This window comes from Oncorhynchus tshawytscha, linkage group LG24, assembly GCF_018296145.1.
Source record: "Oncorhynchus tshawytscha isolate Ot180627B linkage group LG24, Otsh_v2.0, whole genome shotgun sequence".
NCBI lineage: Eukaryota > Metazoa > Chordata > Actinopteri > Salmoniformes > Salmonidae > Oncorhynchus > Oncorhynchus tshawytscha.
In genome coordinates, this window is record NC_056452.1 from 7,967,699 (window position 1) to 7,986,421 (window position 18,723).

General features: G+C 44.5%; 1 protein-coding gene across 5 annotated transcripts in view; it reads left to right on the plus strand.

Annotated features, from left to right (window-relative positions):
* Positions 1-18,723, plus strand: part of LOC112223773 (SH3 and cysteine-rich domain-containing protein 2) — a 36,885-nt gene that overhangs the window by 10,347 nt on the left and 7,815 nt on the right. For 2 of the 5 annotated variants that reach the window (XM_024386967.2, XM_042305273.1), the window contains exons 2-6: positions 12,821-13,184; positions 13,646-13,740; positions 16,742-16,826; positions 17,005-17,117; positions 17,321-17,390. In XM_024386967.2, coding sequence (XP_024242735.1) covers positions 12,821-13,184; positions 13,646-13,740; positions 16,742-16,826; positions 17,005-17,117; positions 17,321-17,390 — 727 coding nt within the window. The other 3 variants (XM_042305272.1, XM_024386969.2, XM_024386968.2) reach the window with 3 other exon arrangements.

Consider the following 18,723-nt stretch of genomic DNA (forward strand, 5'->3'; position numbering starts at 1 on the left):
ATATCGCTCATAAATACAAGTAGTGATTAAGTCGATCTCTCCTCCACTTTGAGCCAGGAGAGATTGACATGCATATGATTAATATTATCTCTCTGTGTACATCCAAGGGCCAGCTTGCAACTAATTGCACAAAGTTGACATTTTTGCAACTGCATGCAACCAAGTTGCAGATAAGTTGCTTATTAGTTGCTGGGGCTGTTTCAGGAATCAATCAAGAAGCAACTCAGTTGCAAGAAACCAAGCTGTTTCGGTAAAAAGCTGAGAAATGAGGCTAGAGAAATATACCCACTCTCAAATTCATGGAAAGAGCTATGGATACAAGGGGTGCATTCAGTTCGATTGAATGTTTGCTACGCTGCAGAACGGTTTGTACTCAACTACGTTTCCCCAAAATGTTCTTGTGCGCTCTGGAACAGACTTTTGAGGTATGTTTGATCCGTTTGGTGGTGTGGCGGGGTGTGGCTTGAAGCAATGAGTGAAGCATTTTAAGGGCAGCGGCCATGCTGACAGCGTTCCACAACCCAACCCCTCCCCGTTTTTCAGCTGGTTGTTCAGTACAGCACCGTTTCTGTTGAATTGAACGTTCCAGTACGTTTTTTCGTACTGAACGCAGCCCTTGACTGACCATCCATGCTATCAAAATTATAGTTTAACCATGTTTTGAGGCCATACAATGTTTGTTTACAATTGTTTTCTTTACAAACAAAGGAGCAAAAAAAACATTTTGGGAGCGAAAAAACATATTTTGGGGTACAACAGTTGAACTAAGTAGTGTGAGAAACAGGAAGACGACAAGAAATCTAATATGTACTATAGGACTAACAGCAGCGTTTTTTGTGCTCGATACCTTACCGTTTTTCCGAGGCATGCCGTGTGAACGCCTCCGTAACCCTAATCATTCATTTATCTATGCATCTCACAACACTCTATTTTTAGCTCGCCGCCAAACAACCCTCTGTAGACTGCTCATCTTCAAACAGCCGAAGAAGAACAAGGCCACAATGTCTTCTCTGCCTCTGTCTTTACCATCTGTCTATCTGTCTATCCGTCTGTCAGAGGGAGGAAAAAAGGCTCTGTGCATTGTTTGGGATTTCAAAAGAAAGGGTCTCTCTCTCTCTCTCTCTCTCTCTCTCTCTCTCTCTCTCTCGCTATCTCTCTCTCTCTCTTTTCCCTCCCTGTCTCACTCTCACACGGTCCTTCCTCTATTGCTCCCTCTTTCTCTCTTTTCCGCTAATTGAGCAGCCAGTTGTTCAGAGAGAGAGTGGTCTGTGTTTTTTGGAACTATGAATTGATGCAACAGCACATGAGGGAGAGACTGCAGCAATTGAAGAGGGCTGGCATCCCCCAAGGGTCTGCATTTGTTCCTTTCAAATTCAGGGAGACGTGGTAAGAGACAAGGAGCAGAGGAGCACATTTGGGAAGTCGCCATTTACCCTCCTCGCATGTAAATAGGCTACTCACAAACACCCACACACACAGTCAAATACACACACACACATAGACACACACAAACAGTCTCACACTTACACAGGCCTAATTACACACAAAAAAGTTCACACATATACACGCACAGTCTCACACTATACACACACAGTCACTCCCCTCCCCGTGTACACACACACACACACACACACACACACACACACACACACACACACACACACACACACACACACAGACACATACACACCCACACACACACACACACACACACACACACATGCACCACCACACGCACACCTTTCAGCCCCTGAAGTGTGAGTGGCGAATACAACAGTTATGAGTCAGATACTTCATGCAGTCACTTTGGTAGGACTAATGGTATAAGGTGTGAAAAACACCCATGAGACCCAAACCTGTCACAGGGCACTTCTGTTCACAGCTGGCACCCACTGCGGCAGTTCGGGACAATGAGACAAGCCAAGGCACTTAACCTGGCCTTTGCATATTGATATGAGATCCATGTAGCCCGAACCTAAGAGGCCTGGAATTAAATTGAGATTGCTGAATAATGCAAACCTACTGTATAGTGATTAGCCCAGTGGGATGCACTCACAAGTGTGTCGACTGAGGTACTTAGGTGTGCTGTCAGTGGTGCATAATGGGAGTTATTCACATAGGCCTGCGGAAATATGCAGATTTGCTACTATAATGAGAGGATGAAGGGAAGGTTTAATTAACATGATTGTACATATGCAAACATACAGTGCCTTGCGAAAGTATTCGGCCCCCTTGAACTTTGCGACCTTTTGCCACATTTCAGGCTTCAAACATAAAGATATAAAACTGTATTTTTTGTGAAGAATCAACAACAAGTGGGACACAATCATGAAGTGGAACGACATTTATTGGATATTTCAAACGTTTTTAACAAATCAAAAACTGAAAAATTGGGCGTGCAAAATTATTCAGCCCCTTTACTTTCAGTGCAGCAAACTCTCTCCAGAAGTTCAGTGAGGATCTCTGAATGATCCAATGTTGACCTAAATGACTAATGATGATAAATACAATCCACCTGTGTGTAATCAAGTCTCCGTATAAATGCACCTGCACTGTGATAGTCTCAGAGGTCCGTTAAAAGCGCAGAGAGCATCATGAAGAACAAGGAACACACCAGGCAGGTCCGAGATACTGTTGTGAAGAAGTTTAAAGCCGAATTTGGATACAAAAAGATTTACCAAGCTTTAAACATCCCAAGGAGCACTGTGCAAGCGATAATATTGAAATGGAAGGAGTATCAGACCACTGCAAATCTACCAAGACCTGGCCGTCCCTCTAAACTTTCAGCTCATACAAGGAGAAGACTGATCAGAGATGCAGCCAAGAGGCCCATGATCACTCTGGATGAACTGCAGAGATCTACAGCTGAGGTGGGAGACTCTGTCCATAGGACAACAATCAGTCGTATATTGCACAAATCTGGCCTTTATGGAAGAGTGGCAAGAAGAAAGCCATTTCTTAAAGATATCCATAAAAAGTGTTGTTTAAAGTTTGCCACAAGCCACCTGGGAGACACACCAAACATGTGGAAGAAGGTGCTCTGGTCAGATGAAACCAAAATTGAACTTTTTGGCAACAATGCAAAACGTTATGTTTGGCGTAAAAGCAACACAGCTCATCACCCTGAACACACCATCCCTACTGTCAAACATGGTGGTGGCAGCATCATGGTTTGGGCCTGCTTTTCTTCAGCAGGGACAGGGAAGATGGTTCAAATTGATGGGAATGGATGGAGCCAAATACAAGACCATTCTGGAAGAAAACCTGATGGAGTCTGCAAAAGACCTGAGACTGGGACGGAGATTTGTCTTCCAACAAGACAATGATCCAAAACATAAAGCAAAATCTACAATGGAATGGTTCAAAAATAAACACATCCAGGTGTTAGAATGGCAAGTCAAAGTCCAGACCTGAATCCAATCGAGAATCTGTGGAAAGAACTGAAAACTGCTGTTCACAAATGCTCTCCATCCAACCTCACTGAGCTCAAGCTGTTTTGCAAGGAGGAATGGGGAAAAATTTCAGTCTCTCGACGTGCAAAACTGATAGAGACATACCCCAAGCGACTTAAAGCTGTAATCGCAGCAAAAGGTGGCGCTACAAAGTATTAACTTAAGGGGGCTGAATAATTTTGCACGCCCAATTTTTCAGTTTTTGATTTGTTAAAAAAGTTTGAAATATCCAATAAATGTCGTTCCACTTCATGATTGTGTCCCAATTGTTGTTGATTCTTCACAAAAAAATACAGTTTTATATCTTTATGTTTGAAGCCTGAAATGTGGCAAAAGGTCGCAAAGTTCAAGGGGGCCGAATACTTTCGTAAGGCACTGTACATAAAACATGTGATGTCATACAATACTTTAAAAAAGGTACAAATATATAAATGCTGGTTGGCATTTTTTGTCATGAATCTTGTTTTGGAGGCAGCTCTGCAGAGTGGTCACTAGCTGGCACAGCCAAAAAAGGAATAAAAACAGATTTTAAACCTAACCCTAACCCTAACCTTAACAACACTGATAACCCTAATGTCTAACCCTAACCTTAAATTAATCTTTGTTTCCATTAATTTTTACATAGCCTCTTGTGGCAGCCGGCAGGGAGAGGTGAGGGGAGTGGTAATTGAGGAGAGAGATCTTGCAGGTAGCTGGCTCCACCCCTAAACCTTATATGGACTTCCTGCCCCAACGAGGAAAGGCTATGGGTCTTTAAGCCAGTGCTTGGGGATAAAGGAGGAAGCAGCCTGCACAAAGGGGCAGAGGAGGTGAGAGACAAGAAAGGTATGAAGAGTGAGAGAAACGAGAGCAAAATCTGTGTGATTGCCCGTTGTGGCCCGGATTGTTGGATTACCCCCCTTGTGTGCCGGACCGGATTGGCTGAGGGCCCGAGTGTGGATTACCCCTGGAAAATGGAACCTACAAAGAGAGAGAGGCTTGTAGACTGTGAGGTGATTGGTGAATTCCCCCTTCTTTCCCCCTGTACGAAAATCCCTAAAACTTCCCCGTTGCATTCCATTTGTGCTACTGGTCCCTGTTTTGTTATTGAACTTGGTGACGTGGAAACCCCGCACCCTTGATCTTGCTACACTCTTAAAGATCGTAAAATGTTTTAAAAATGTTTGCCTAAAATGACGTACCCAAATCTAACTGCCTGTAGCTCAGGACCTGAAGCAAGGATATGCATATTCTTGATACCATTAGAATTTTTTATTTTATTTTTTATTTTACCTTTATTTTACTAGGCAAGTCAGTTAAGAACAAATTCTTATTTTCAATGACGGCCTAGGAACAGTGGGTTAACTGCCTGTTCAGGGGCAGAACAACAGATTTGTACCATGTCAGCTCGGGGATTCGAACTTGCAACCTTTCGGTTACTAGTCCAACGCTCTAACCACTAGGAAACCCTTTGAAGTTTGTGGAAATGTGAAATTAATGTAGGAGAATAACACATTAGATCTGGTAAAAGATAATACAAACCAAAACCCATGGGTAGTTTTTCTCATCTTTGAAATGCAAGAGGCCATACTTTCAGGTAGTAGTCTATGTGTAATTTAGATTTTGGCCACCAGATGGCAGCAGTGTGTGAACATTTCAGACTGATCCAGTAAAGAATTAACTTACTGCACAAATATTTTGTATCAAATCTGCCAAGAGTTTGCCGCCTTGGTCAATTGATACATTTTCAAGTCCAAAACTATAGAGAACATACGAAAATGCTATGGTAATACAACATTTAAGTTTACATACTCCCAGGAATGTCATACATGATGGATCATTAGCTAATACACTAATTTTCTCACATCTAGATGGTCTAGGCAGGGTGGGTGTGGAGTCAGAGACAGTAGTGGGGTCAAAGTTCCTACATTTTAACATCAATGTATTTTACCGAACAAAACTATGCAACATTTTATGTCTGGGACCCTCAGTGTAATATTGGAGCTGTGAGTCAGGAATCAGGTTCAACGTTTAATAAAACAACAACAACCAGAAACGAGACAATTCCATGTGGCTATACGCCGGTACACAAGAATAATACCAATTGTTGAGAAAACATAGGATAGTGACATATAAAGCGGAGGAATTGAAGGGAATGAATTCCAGGTGTGAATCATAATGATTAACAGGTGTGTGTAATAATGAGTGCCAGGTGTGCGTAATGATGAATCCCAGGACCGGTGATTAGTATTCTGGCAACGTTGTTTGCCGGAGGGGAGGAGCAGGAGAAGATGTGACAGTACCCCCTCTCTGACGCACGGCTCCAGCCGCAGGACGAAGCCGACCAGAGGGACGACCCCGAGGACACGGAGCAGGTCGGTCCGGGCGGCGAAGGTGGAAGTCACAGATGATGTTGGGGTCCAGAATGTCCACCGGAACAAGTCCACCAGATACTGAAGCTGACCCCCATAACGTTGGGAGTCCAGTAGAGATCTGACAGCATACGCTGGACCCCCCTCAATGTCCAGGGTATGGAGGTTTGTCGTGGGGGACAGTATCAGCTAGGGGACCAGGAACCACCGTCCTGAGAAGGGAGACATGAAAAGAGGGTGATATGCAATAGTGACTGGGTAGTTGTAACCCGCACGTCACCTTGTTGACCCTCCGGAGAACCTTGAACGGCCCCACAAATCGGGGGCTCAGTTTGTTGCAGGGCAGGCGGAGTGGGAGTTTCCGGGTAAAGAGCCAGAGTCCCCAGGATGGAACACAGGGGTCTCACTGTGGTTGCGGCCTGCCTGTTCTTTCTGACGATGGACAGTGCGCTGGAGTGTCACATGCGTGTCACTCCACACCGCCTTCGCATGCTGGAACCACTCATCTACCGCAGGAGCCGTGGTCTGGACTGGGGTCCACCTGCACGAAGGTGGGCCACCAGTACTTCTCCGCGATGGAGTGGAAGGTGCGAGTAATACCTGGACTTCCAGCGACGACAGCTGTGTGTGCCCTGGTCAGCAGCCGATCCCTTATCCCTGTGGGAATGTAGATGCGCTCGGGAGGACAATTCCAGGGTGTGGGCTCCCTCTCTAGAGCCTGGCAGATGTCCACATCTATGTCCCCAACCACTGGACCCACGACTTGGGAGGATGAGATTATGGGTGCCCTCTGGTCAGGAACCTCTCCCGAATCGTAGATACGGGACAGAGCAACGGCCTTGATGTTCTAAGAACCTGGGCGATAGGTCAGAGTGAAGTTTAACCTGGTGAATAAAAGGGCCCACCTGGCTTGGCGTGGATTCAGTCTCCTTGCTGTCCGTTTGTATTCTAGGTGCCGATGGTTGGTGAGGATGACGAATGTTGAAGCAGAAGCTCACCTCCCTCTCTGCCCTCCGCGGGATGATCGAAAATGCATTTAAACAGAGCCATGAACCCCTCATAGTAATCTCCTCCTCTCCTATCTCCAAGACGGCCAAAGCCCATTCCAATGCCCACCAGGTCAGCAGAGAAAGAACCGTGGCAACCTTAGACCTCTCGGTAGTGGGTTGTCCCAACTGGTGTGAAAAATAGAGAAAATTGAAGGAGGAAGCCACGGCAATTGGATCGTGTACCGTCGTATTTCTCAGGGAGGGGTAGACGGGCATAACTGACCTGAGCGTTTTGCTGAATGGGCCGTTGTGCTGGCTCGCTGGGTAGACTGGCTCTAGAGTATCCTCAAATGCTTGGCTGCAATGTCTCTCGGGGGTGTTTGAGACACTGCAGACTGCGGAGAACCTCTTTCATGGAAGTCCCCAGTTGAGCCAGCTGGTCATGGTATTGACGTAGAAGATACCCTTGTTCATCGACCATCTGAGATTTCCCGACTTTCCGACTTCCATAGTTTGAGTTGGTATTCGGTAATAACAGAGCTGTGAGTCAGGAAGCAGGTGAAGGTGCAACGTTTTAATAGAACAACAAAACCAGAAACGAGACAATTCCATATGGCTATACGCCGGTACACAAGAATAATACCAACTGGTGAGAAAACATAAGAGAGTGACATATAGATGGGAGAAAATGATGAAGATAATGAAGTCCAGGTGTGAATCAGGACCGGTGGTTAGTATTCTGGCGACGTCGTATGCCGGAGGGGAGGAGCAGGAGAAGGTGTGACGAATCAGAGCAAGATTACTGAATGTAAGTACATTATTTACCTTCCGATGTGAATGTATCCAACCAGTTGCAGTGCTAAAAGGGTTTTGTTGTTGTGCACTCTCCTCAAACAATATCATGGTATTTTTTTCACTTTTTCACCGTAATAGCTACTGTTAACATCATTCTAGTCATATTAGCGCACAAATCTTGTTCTGGAGGCAGCTCTGCAGAGTGGTCAGCCACAAAGTAATAAAACCAGATTTTAAACCTAAACCTAACCCTAACGACACTGATAACCCTAATGCCTAACTCTAAGCTTAAATGAATCTTTGTTTCCATACATTTTTCCATAATAGACCATTTTAACTTTGCAGCTGGCCTAAGGGGAAACTGCTCAGTTCTGCCTCCAGGACAAGACTCATGCCATTAAACATCGGAAAGTATTCAGACCCCTTCACATTTTCCACATTTTGTTATGTTACAGCCTTATTCTAAATTGGATTAAGTAAGTATTAAGTATTCAGACCCTTTACTCAGTACTTTGTTCAAGCACCTTTGGCAGTGATTACAGCCTCGAGTCTTCTTGGGTATGACACTACAAGCTTGGCACACCTGTATTTGGGGTGTTTCTCTCTCTTCCCTGCAGATCCTCTGATGCTCTGTCAGGTGGGGAGCGTCGCTGCACAGCTATTTTCAGGTCTCTCCAGAGATCTGGTTCAAGTCCGGGCTCTGGCTGGGCCACTCAAGGACATTCAGAGACTTGTCTCGAAGCCACTCCTGTGTTGTCTTGGCTGTGTGCTTAGGGTTGTTGTCCTGTTGGAAGGTGAACCTTCAACTCAGTCTGAGGTCCTGAGGGCTCTGGAGCAGGTTTTCATCAAGGATCGTTCTGTACTTTGCTCATCTTTCCCTCGATCCTGACTAGTCTCCCAGTCCCTGTCGCTGAAAAACATCCCCAACATGCTTCACCGTGGGGATGGTGCCAGGTTTCCTCCAGACGCTTGACATTCAGACGAGAGTTCAATCTTGGTTTCATCAGTCTAGAGAATCTTGTTTCTCATGGTCTCCGAGCACTCCACAAGCGGGCTGAGGAATGGCTTCCGTCTGGCCACTACCATAGAGGCCGGATTGGTGGAGTGCTGCAGAGATGGTTGTCCTACTGGAAGGTTCTCCCATCTCCACAGAGGAATTCTGGAGCTCTGTCAGAGTGACCATCAGGTTCTTGGTTACCTCCATGACCAAGGTCCTTCTGCCTCGATTGCTCAGTTTGGCCTGGCGGCTAGCTTTAGGAAGAGTCTTGGTGGTTCTAAACTTCTTAAATTTTAGAATGATAGAGGCCACTGTGTTCTTGGGGACCTTCAATGCTGCAGAAATGTTTTTGTACCCTTCCCCAGATCTGTGCCTTGACACAATCCTGTCTCGGAGCTGCAAGAACAATTCCTTTCGACCTCATGCCTTGGTTTTTGTTCTGCCATGCACTGTCAACTGTGGGAACTTATATAGACAGGTATGTGCCTTTCCAAATCATGTCCAATCAATTGAATTTACCACATGTTTCTACAACTTGATTGGAGTCCACAACTCCAGATTTTTTTTTTTACCTAGGCAAGTCAGTTAAGAACAAATTCTTATTTTCAATGATGGCCTAGGAACAGTGGGTTAACTGCCTGTTCAGGGGCAGAACGACAGATTTGTACCTTGTCAGCTCGGGGGTTTGAACTAGTCCAACACTAACCACTAGGCTACCCTGCCACCCCAAATGATCAATGGAAACAGGATGCACCTGATCTCCATTTCGAGTCTCATAGCAAAGAGTAGGTATACTTATGTAAATAAGGGATTTATTTTCATAGATTTGCAAAAAAATCTAAAAACCTATTTTTGCATTGGCATTATCGGGTATTGTGTTTAGATTGAGGAAAATGTAATTTAATACATTTTAGAATAAGGCTGTAACGTAACAAAATGTGGATAAAGTCAAGGGGTCTGAATACTTTGCGAATGCACTGTAAATAGGCTGAAATTGCTGGTTCTTTGTGTAAAGTAGATGATAGAATTCTGTTCTATGTCGCAAGTCAGGAAATTAATTTGATGCGCTACAGAATTTGATGAAACTTAGAGTTTACTCTCCAGCTTTGAAATACATCGTTTTCAAGCTCATCCAACCATTTCGGTGACTAATCGTGCCCTGTGGATGCGGGCATTGTCATCCTATGTGGACATAGCCATCGTAGCCAAAATAATGGCCTTAAATATTTTCTTAATTAACTCAGGAACCTCACCTGTGTGGAAGCACCTGCTTCCAATATACTTTTTAATCCCACATTTACTCAAGTGTTTCTATTATGAAATACATGAAATACAAAAACGAGGTCAAATGCGTAAACAGTGTGGTGGAATGAGACAAACCAACTAGACTATTTTGAATGAACCACCAGTCAACCCTATAAAAGCCCATTAAACATGAGCCTGGATGCAGCTCGGGGTAAAAAAGCACGTGCAAGAGGTGCTCGCTAATGGGTCAACAGAGAGAGAGCGCTCTTTTCATCACTCAAGATAATTGGTGCCAGTCGAGCCATGGCTTAAGGGAGGAAAAGAGGAACCCACTCAACGTTATTGATGACCGTTTCTCCGAGAGAGCGCAGGCTCCAAGAAGCATCCGCAGGTGCAGAGGGAAACGATGTGAAGGCTACAAACACTCAGTGATGCACACACAGGGAGACACGAATACATGCATGCACACCACCTTATACAAGGCCTTGATAATGATATACACACACACACACACACACACACACAGTTGTGTCATAATTTTTTTATTTATCTTTAGGCTACTGCAGTGCAGGTGCAAACTGAAACAAAACAAGCTGTAACCTGCAGACAAAAGAAACCGAAGAGCATATAACAAGCAGCTATACACCACAGACACGAGCTGTAAGGCGTAGACACAACACACAACTATACTGCGCCACGGGAAAAGAAATCATAAAAAAACAGCCATACCAGTCAGATAGGCAGCGAATAGCGGTATGCCCGACAGTTTCACCTCAATGTGTTTTTGGTTTTACTTTACACACACTGCTCAAAAAAATAAAGGGAACACTAAAATAACACATCCTAGATCTGAATGAATGAAATATTCTTATTAAATACTTCTCTTTACATACTTGAATGTGCTGACAACAAAATCACACAAAAATTACACAAATTAATGGAAATCAAACTTATCAACCCATGGAGGTCTGGATTTGGAGTCACACTCAAAATTAAAGTGGAAAACCACACTACAGGCTGATCCAACTTTGATGTAATGTCCTTAAAACAAGTCAAAATGAGGCTCAGTAGTGTGTGTGGCCTCCACGTGCCTGTATGACCTTCCTACAACGCCATCCTGGATGAGCTGCACTACCTGAGCCACTTGTGTGGGTTGTAGACTCCGTCTCATGCTACCACTAGAGTGAAAGCACCGCCAGCATTCAAAAGTGACCAAATCATCAGCCAGGAAGCATAGGAACTGAGAAGTGGTCTGTGGTTACCACCTGCAGAACCACTCCTTTATTGGGGGTGTCTTGCTAATTGCCTATAATTTCCACCTGTTGTCTATTCCATTTGCACAACAGCATGTGAAATTTATTGTCAATCAGTGTTGCTTCCTAAGTGGACAGTTTGATTGCACAGAAGTGTGATTGACTTGGAGTTACATTGTGTTGTTTAAGTGTTCCCTTTATTTTTTTGAGCAGTGTATATAAAAAAATATAAAAACAAGGAAAATTGAAGACATTTCGTCAGCACCCACAAGGAAAAGGTTATTTTAGGCTTAGGGGTTAGGTTTAGGGTTAGGGTTACAATTAGGTTTATGGTTAGAAATAGAGTTGGGGTTAGAGTTGGGGTTTAGGTTTAAGGTCAGGGTTATGGTTAGGATAGGGTTCTCCAACCCTGCTCCTGGAGCTCTACCGTCCTGTAGGTTTTCGCTCCAACTCTAATCGAGCACACCCGCTTCTAATAATTAGCTGGTTGATAAACCGAATCAGGCTAGTTACAATTGAGTTTGGAGGGAAAACCTACAGGAGGGTAGTTCTCCAGGAACAGGGTGGGAGTACCATGGGTTAGAAGTTAGGGTCAGGGGTTTGTGGTTAAAGTTAGAATTAAGGTTAGGGTTAAATTAAGGGCTCGGGGTTAAATTTAGGATTAGGGGTTAGGGAATATAGGAGTTTGAATGGGAGTCAATAGTTTGGTTCGCACAATGGTAGTAAAACAAACGTGTGTGAGTGTGTGCGTGTGTGCCTGCACGTGTGCTCTCTCATTCCGTAGGCCATTCTATTGATGTAGGAATCTGTGGCTTATTATTATACCATAGGACCTCATTGCCTTCCACTCCCCATAATCTTATGTCATTAGCAGAATCGTAATATTGCGGACAAGATGCCTGGGCAAGTCCACTGAAAGTGAGGCGGCCGGAGGAGTGAAATATCAACCCAGTGTTTGTTCCTTGTTGTGCATCAATACATCACAGTACGGAGGAGCAGGCCGGTCAATAAACGAATCAAATCTGAATTTTAAGGGGTATTGACTTGAGTTCCCTGGATCTGCTATAATTCTGATCCAAACAAGGCAAGTGTGGTGTTGTAGGACAAGGGCAGTCAGAGGGTACTGCAGGGTCTCTGTCTCGCTTCCCTCTGTCTCACTCCTGTCACCATATTCAAGTCAGAAGAGCTGTTGCTAGCTGCTGCTAAAATGATAATGTTTTTTTTTTAAGAGTCCGTTAGCAAATTCTGTGGTCGTTTTGTTTTCATCGTCACTGAATGAAGGAATAAATAAATAAATGAATGGATGGATGGAATGAATGTCTTTGATCCAGTGGGTTGAACACAGGTCATGACCAGGGATCTTGTGTAGATGTGAGTGGCTGCGGTCAAACCCAGGTCTCGTGCCACAAGACTACGTTAGCCTGCTGCGCTATAAACTCATGCATTAGCTTGGGAAGTTAACACAATTCTTCAGGTCTGTGGCAAGGTTACTCATTACCCGAGAGGGGTTCACCGAACCACCTTCGTTATCATTACATGGAGACAGCGAAGTTATAGTGCTTTGTCAAATTGTGTTCGAATTCTGGAGTTGCTAGGTGCATACATGGATCTCAAGTTACGATTCAGCCCTTAATGAGTGCACCCTGCTATTCTGAACGATCACTGTCGGTGATTTTGTCATTCCCCAGCCCTTGTCTATCCATGCTGACCTAATGTCTCCACTCCTCTCTTTCCACAGCTGCAGCGACTAAAGCGCTCCTTGTCCTTCAAGTCAGTGATGCGCAGCAAGAGCGTGGACAACTTCTTCCAGCGCCCCAGCAACGGGGAAGTCCGCCTGCCCTCTGGGATCATCCACGAGCCTCCGCTGACCTCCTCGCCACCACCCTTCGGGGAGACGCCCCTGACCTGCGAGCGCTCACCCTCCCTCTCCCCTTCGCTCAGCCCCAACCCCTCACTTTCGTCCCACTCGCCCTCCCTCAGTCCCTCCCTCTCCCTGACCTCCAAAGCCCAGCTCCAGGGCCGGCTAGTGAAGACCCACTTTTTCCAGGAGCACGTCTTCCGTCGGCCCACCTGCTGCCAGCAATGTAAACACGTGATCCAGGGTAGGTCGATTCAGGTCCAGTACTCCCTTAATGCAGTGAAATGAAATGCAAATCATCTTCTGGTAGATCATGTCACATAAAATCTATTCTCTTTGGGCAGCCTACTGACTACTGAGAGACAGTATGCACATCCAACACAATCTAGCAATCCCATGTGATCAGTGCAATGTTTCCACAAAGATTTGAGCTCTTGTGGCCAAATGGCAAGTTAGGATTTTGATTGAGGATGAGTTCGAAGTAGATGTGGCTAATAATCACACTGTCCAAACACATGCCTATAACATCTCTCATCAAAAGGGTCTCACTTTGACATTTTATAACCTAGTCCTAGTTGATTGATTGATTGATTGATGAATGGATTGTAGTGTGTGAGCTGAGGCTACTGTCGTGTGTGGTACGTACAGCATAGTATAGTAAAGGAAAGTACAGTACTGTAGTAACCTGGCTTCCCATCTGTGCAGGGAACTCCAAGCAGGGTCTGCGCTGTAAAGCCTGTAAACTGGGCGCCCACCTCTGGTGCTCCTCTGAGCTGTCCCAACAGCCCTGCACAGGAAAGGTGAGTCAACTGCCCTAGATTCAGATTTCCCCACAGCTGTCTTGTACTCAACCATTACAATCTAAGTAGTGGACTGTTCTAGAGTTGGATATCTACTGCTTTCCGATCCTCAACAATTACGGTCTAAATATTATTATTTTCTTGGGGGGGCTTGCGGGGTCTGATTGTAGTTTCAAAGTCCCAATCGTGTTAGAAGAGGATGAACGTTTTTCCACTAGAGGAGCTAAAAAAAAATCAAAAGAGGGGACAGAAATAGAAAGATAATTGACAACCTGACAAAGAGAAACAGCTGAAGAAAAGAGAGAAGAAGAGGATGAGTGAGAGCCATAATAAAATGATCCGCATTGACTCTGAATTTCTATATGTGGAACAAAAGCCGAGGCGAGGGCTGAGGGCAGATAGCGCTGTTCTGTCGTCCCCCATCCATCCCCCAGCCCCCCCCACACTCACCCTCTTCTCGCATGGATCCGATTTTCCCAAGTCAGTCAGAAAAATCAACATCTCCCTGCACCAGGCGCTGGTACTAATTCAGTGTGAAATGCGGTGTGTTTGAGGTGCTCGCAGTTCCCGCGGGACGCGACATGGCCGCCAGCAGCAAAACTGGTTGTGTCCGCTGCATAGTCATAATGGACGAGAGACGGCAGCAACATGCTACAGTAGCTTGTACATAAGTTTAGACTCGTGTTGCCCCCCAACCACCCCTGATCAGTATGTAATGAATGTTGGTGTCACTTTGTATGCAAATTAAATATGGCCCCTGTGGAGTGGGATTTGAATTTTAATTCATTTTTAAACTTTTAATTCATTTAATTTAGTGACGTTGTCAGCGTTCTTCTGTTGTAGAGTCAATTACAATGTATTTTAAAAAATCCAAGGACCAAGCATTATGAAAAGCAATGTGAGAATTGGGACTATATGGTGAGACTGGTAATTCACCTAGCCTTCAGATAGGCTAGATGAAAATGTCCACCATATTGCTTACACCTATCCTCTCTGATCGACACAATGCCTAGGAGATAGGAGGTGGGGGCTAGGAGTTAGGAGTGATGGTGTCAATACAGGATTGGGCACCAGTCTCGTTTGAGGTCAAAAGAGGGGCAATTGTGTGTTTGTCCAAAAGTGTCCAAAAATCTGAATCAGTTGGACATCTGGGAGCCACATTGGATCTAGCCCGTGGGAATATCATCAAAGGTGCATTAGTAATCTAGCCCAATCCCCAGCCCAGACCAATAATTATAATAAAGGCACGATTGGGGTGGGGAGAAGGGATGATTAGGTAAGTTTGGTTCGTAATTCCACCCCTCTCAGCTTCACCCCCAAATAATACAAAAATAAAGGTTGTCGGCCAAGATTAACGAGCAAGAGTTTTGTAAACACAACTAGTTTAGTTATCTATTCTCTCTAGTTCTTTCTCATTCTCTCTCTCGCTCGTTCGCTTGTTTTCTCTCTCTCTTTCTTTCTCATCATCGTTTTACCCTGTCAGGGGTGAAGCTGTAATTTGGACGGGGACGAGGAGGGCCCCAAGATAAGCAATAAGAGAAGCAATAAGCGTTAAATTGACTTTAGATCACTCCAGAGAAAGTAGAAAGTCACCCCTCCAATTCCCCACATGCCCTGCTGAGCACCTTGGGGCCATCTTGACAGCCAATAGGAACCTCTCGTCTCATTTATCAAAATCTCACTGTGGCGCATCCGTTATAACATATCCGTTATAATGAGACTAATCTAATCAAATGCAGAGAGGATACTCTGCTCATATAATAACTTAGGATTTATGTTTCCAAAAAGTTATATTTGGAAGAAGCGAGAATGATCGACCAGTTATCGCCACAAGACAGCGTCGGCGAGCCAAACTAAACCAAGGCATTAGCTCTTGGAGCCAACGCGAGTCTCCCCGCCTTGGGTGAGGTTACTCGTGACGGTTCATGGTTCACCTTTTATGAGTATGGTTGACAATATTTTGTCGATGACACTGCCCGGTCCTATGTTATGCTTTCGGTTATCGGTTCTCATCACAAGACTGTGTTAGCCCACTGAACTGAAGCCAAGGCATTACCTCGGAAGCTAACACAAGTCTTTCGGGTCTTGGGTAAAGTGACTTATCACATTAGCGTGGTCCTGACACCTTATCTTCCCCTTTCTGTATAAGCTCTCATCCAGCCACTGATGACAGCTGTTGATATATGGATATATTTTACGCCATGATGCCCGCAAAGATGAAAGTAGAGCTATGCTGCACCTGGGGCGGGATCGTACAGGGAAAAAAACAACGACACAACACTGCTCCCTCTGTCAAACACAAAGCGTTCAATGACTCAGATCGACCTATGAGTTCTATTCCGTTCCTATTTCTAAATCAGAATCCGTGATTCATTGCCTTTACACGTCCGTGGACTATTTTAATCCCAACAGCTTGGGAATTACTGTGGCGAATGTTGGTTTTCTGTCAAACGACAATGCCGAGGCTTTGTTGTGCTTGTCTAGCTGACATTGGGTGTGAGATGTGAACGATGTTGTACAGATAGACATGAGAAGAGAGTGCAGGTACAATTCACTGGAAATGCAGAAGGCTACGAATCGAGTTCCACCTGTCTCCTTGTTCAATTTACAGTGACCCCCGGGCCACAGACTGCAGAGGGAATATCATACACAGTCAGCATCCGCTCTGCACACACGCACGCACGCACGAACATTCACACACGCACGCACGCACGAACATTCACACACGCACGCACGCGCGCGCACGCACACATACATTTTCAGCTTCCTTTGTAAACCACAAGGCTATCCGTTTACGATGAGAAAGTTTCTGACATTTGTGTTTGTCCGCCTTTCGCTGCTTAAATAACATTCAGCTGATACGGAAAGAAATTGTTCTTAACTGAATTGCCTCGTTAAATAAAGGTTAAACAAAATGAATAAATAGGGACAGTTATTCATCGCCTCTCTGTCTCTTCTCATCCCACTCTCCTTCTCTCCTTCTCTCCTTCTCGCCTGCTAGACGGGGGCCTTTAAACGGAACTTCAGCTCCCCTCTCTTGACTAACGATATGTTAGGGGTGGTCAAGGAAGCTCCACCATCGCAAGGTGAGTGAGTGTGTATGTGTGTGTGTGCGCATGCATGTTGCTTGAGGGATCAGTGTTGATGCTACATATAGACCTTTAGTTCATACCAAGATCTGGTCTTTGGTCTGACACATTGTTTTGTTCTCTCTCTCTGTGTGTGTGTGTGTATGTGTGTGTGTGTGTGTGTGTGTGTTTCTAGAGTCTGATAAAGGGGGAGTTGACCCTGTGTATGAGGCTCTGCGTTATGGAACGTCGCTGGCACAGATGAGTCGCTCTAGCTTCGGAAGCATCACTGAGTCCCCCATTCATAAGGTACACTGCTTACATGCACTTGAGTTCATAGATACAAATCATCTATTTGACATTTTTCTCACAATACTTAAAAAAGCAATGTGTTTTAATATACAAATGCTAACAATAACAGTTCAAACTGATCAGTATTTTCCCAGCTTCTTTCCTTTTGCACGCTGTCTCCTTCCCTCTCTGACTTGGCACCTTGTTCTTGTCTTCTTTAGGTGGAGAGAGTAGGGGAGGGACTGGAAACGCAACCAATCGTTGAGGAGGAGTTTGTCCCAGAGACTGAGAGTGAGTTGGATCAAATTCCCCACAATTTACTCACCCCTAACCTATTACCTGACATCTCACCCCAACCTCTCACCTCTAAACCTCTCACTTCTAACCTATTATCAGAGATGGAAGAGGAAGTGAGACATCCCACTCTCTGTTTTTTTTCTGGTTCATATACATTCAGTGAACTAAGCAGACCAGACCCATCATTGGTATCTATGGGAGAGCCACCCTGTTAAGTAGATTAGAAATTACAATTTTTTTCAATGGTAAATGGCCAGAGTGAAATGTCTTTATTTATCCACCATCTTTGCTATTATTCCCAACCCCTCCCCAATGTTTCCTCTAATATTTTTCAGCACTGAGCAAATTGCAGGTCTGCTGAGTGCAAACTTGAACCTTGTGAAATATCCGTGCAACTTCCGGCCCCCGTTTTCTGTGAACACTGAGGCTGTACCTGCTTTCATTTACAGTTTTAACAGTGGCTAAGTAGACTACTGTGGCTATTTGATCATAATGTAGGCCTACCAGAGTGGCCTAACATGAAAATCAATGGCGAAAAGGCATCCCATAACATTTTAATATGGAAATAGGGTTTCTATCATTCAGCCTACAGTAACAGCCAATGTGTGGTGTTTGATGCAGGCTTACATCCCATGAAACATGCTGGGCTTGACATTAACCTGTTTATCCACTTGTCCTTCAGACAAGGAGGTGACTGAACACTTGTTTTGTTGTTTGATGCAAGAAACCACTTTACAAAATAAAATGTATTATTATTCCTATACCATTATTACAGAGAATCAGACAAATTATGCTACCCTCTGCCTATTGGCTACTTAGTATGACTCGCTTTTCAAAGATGTCTAGAAATACACGTTTTGTACTCTTGTAGGAAGCAATCACTCCCACATTGCTAACTACAAGTTAGCTATTACTGGGCTAATAACGCACAAACTAGCAAAGAATATGAACAAATGTGCACACGTGGCTAAATGCTGCTCTCGCATTAATCTCTAAAGAAACGCATAATAATCACAACCACCCATGGTGTAAAATAGTCCAGTTCAGAGGGAATGGCACAAATCCATATATGGCAAGGAAGGATTCATTTGCATATAGGCCTACTGCAGCTCTGATTGGTTATGGCGCACCAGTCTGTTTAGAGTATGGGCAATAGAATCCTATTCCGATGTGTTCTGCCTACAGCAAAATATTTTGCATAGTTAGTTTTGCATACTAATGCATGCATCATTTGTTTTGTTTTGGTATGTTAAAATTGAAAGTAGTTAATATTGCGTTGATTCTATTACAATTCCCATAGTAAAGGCAAACATTGCTAATGTTAACT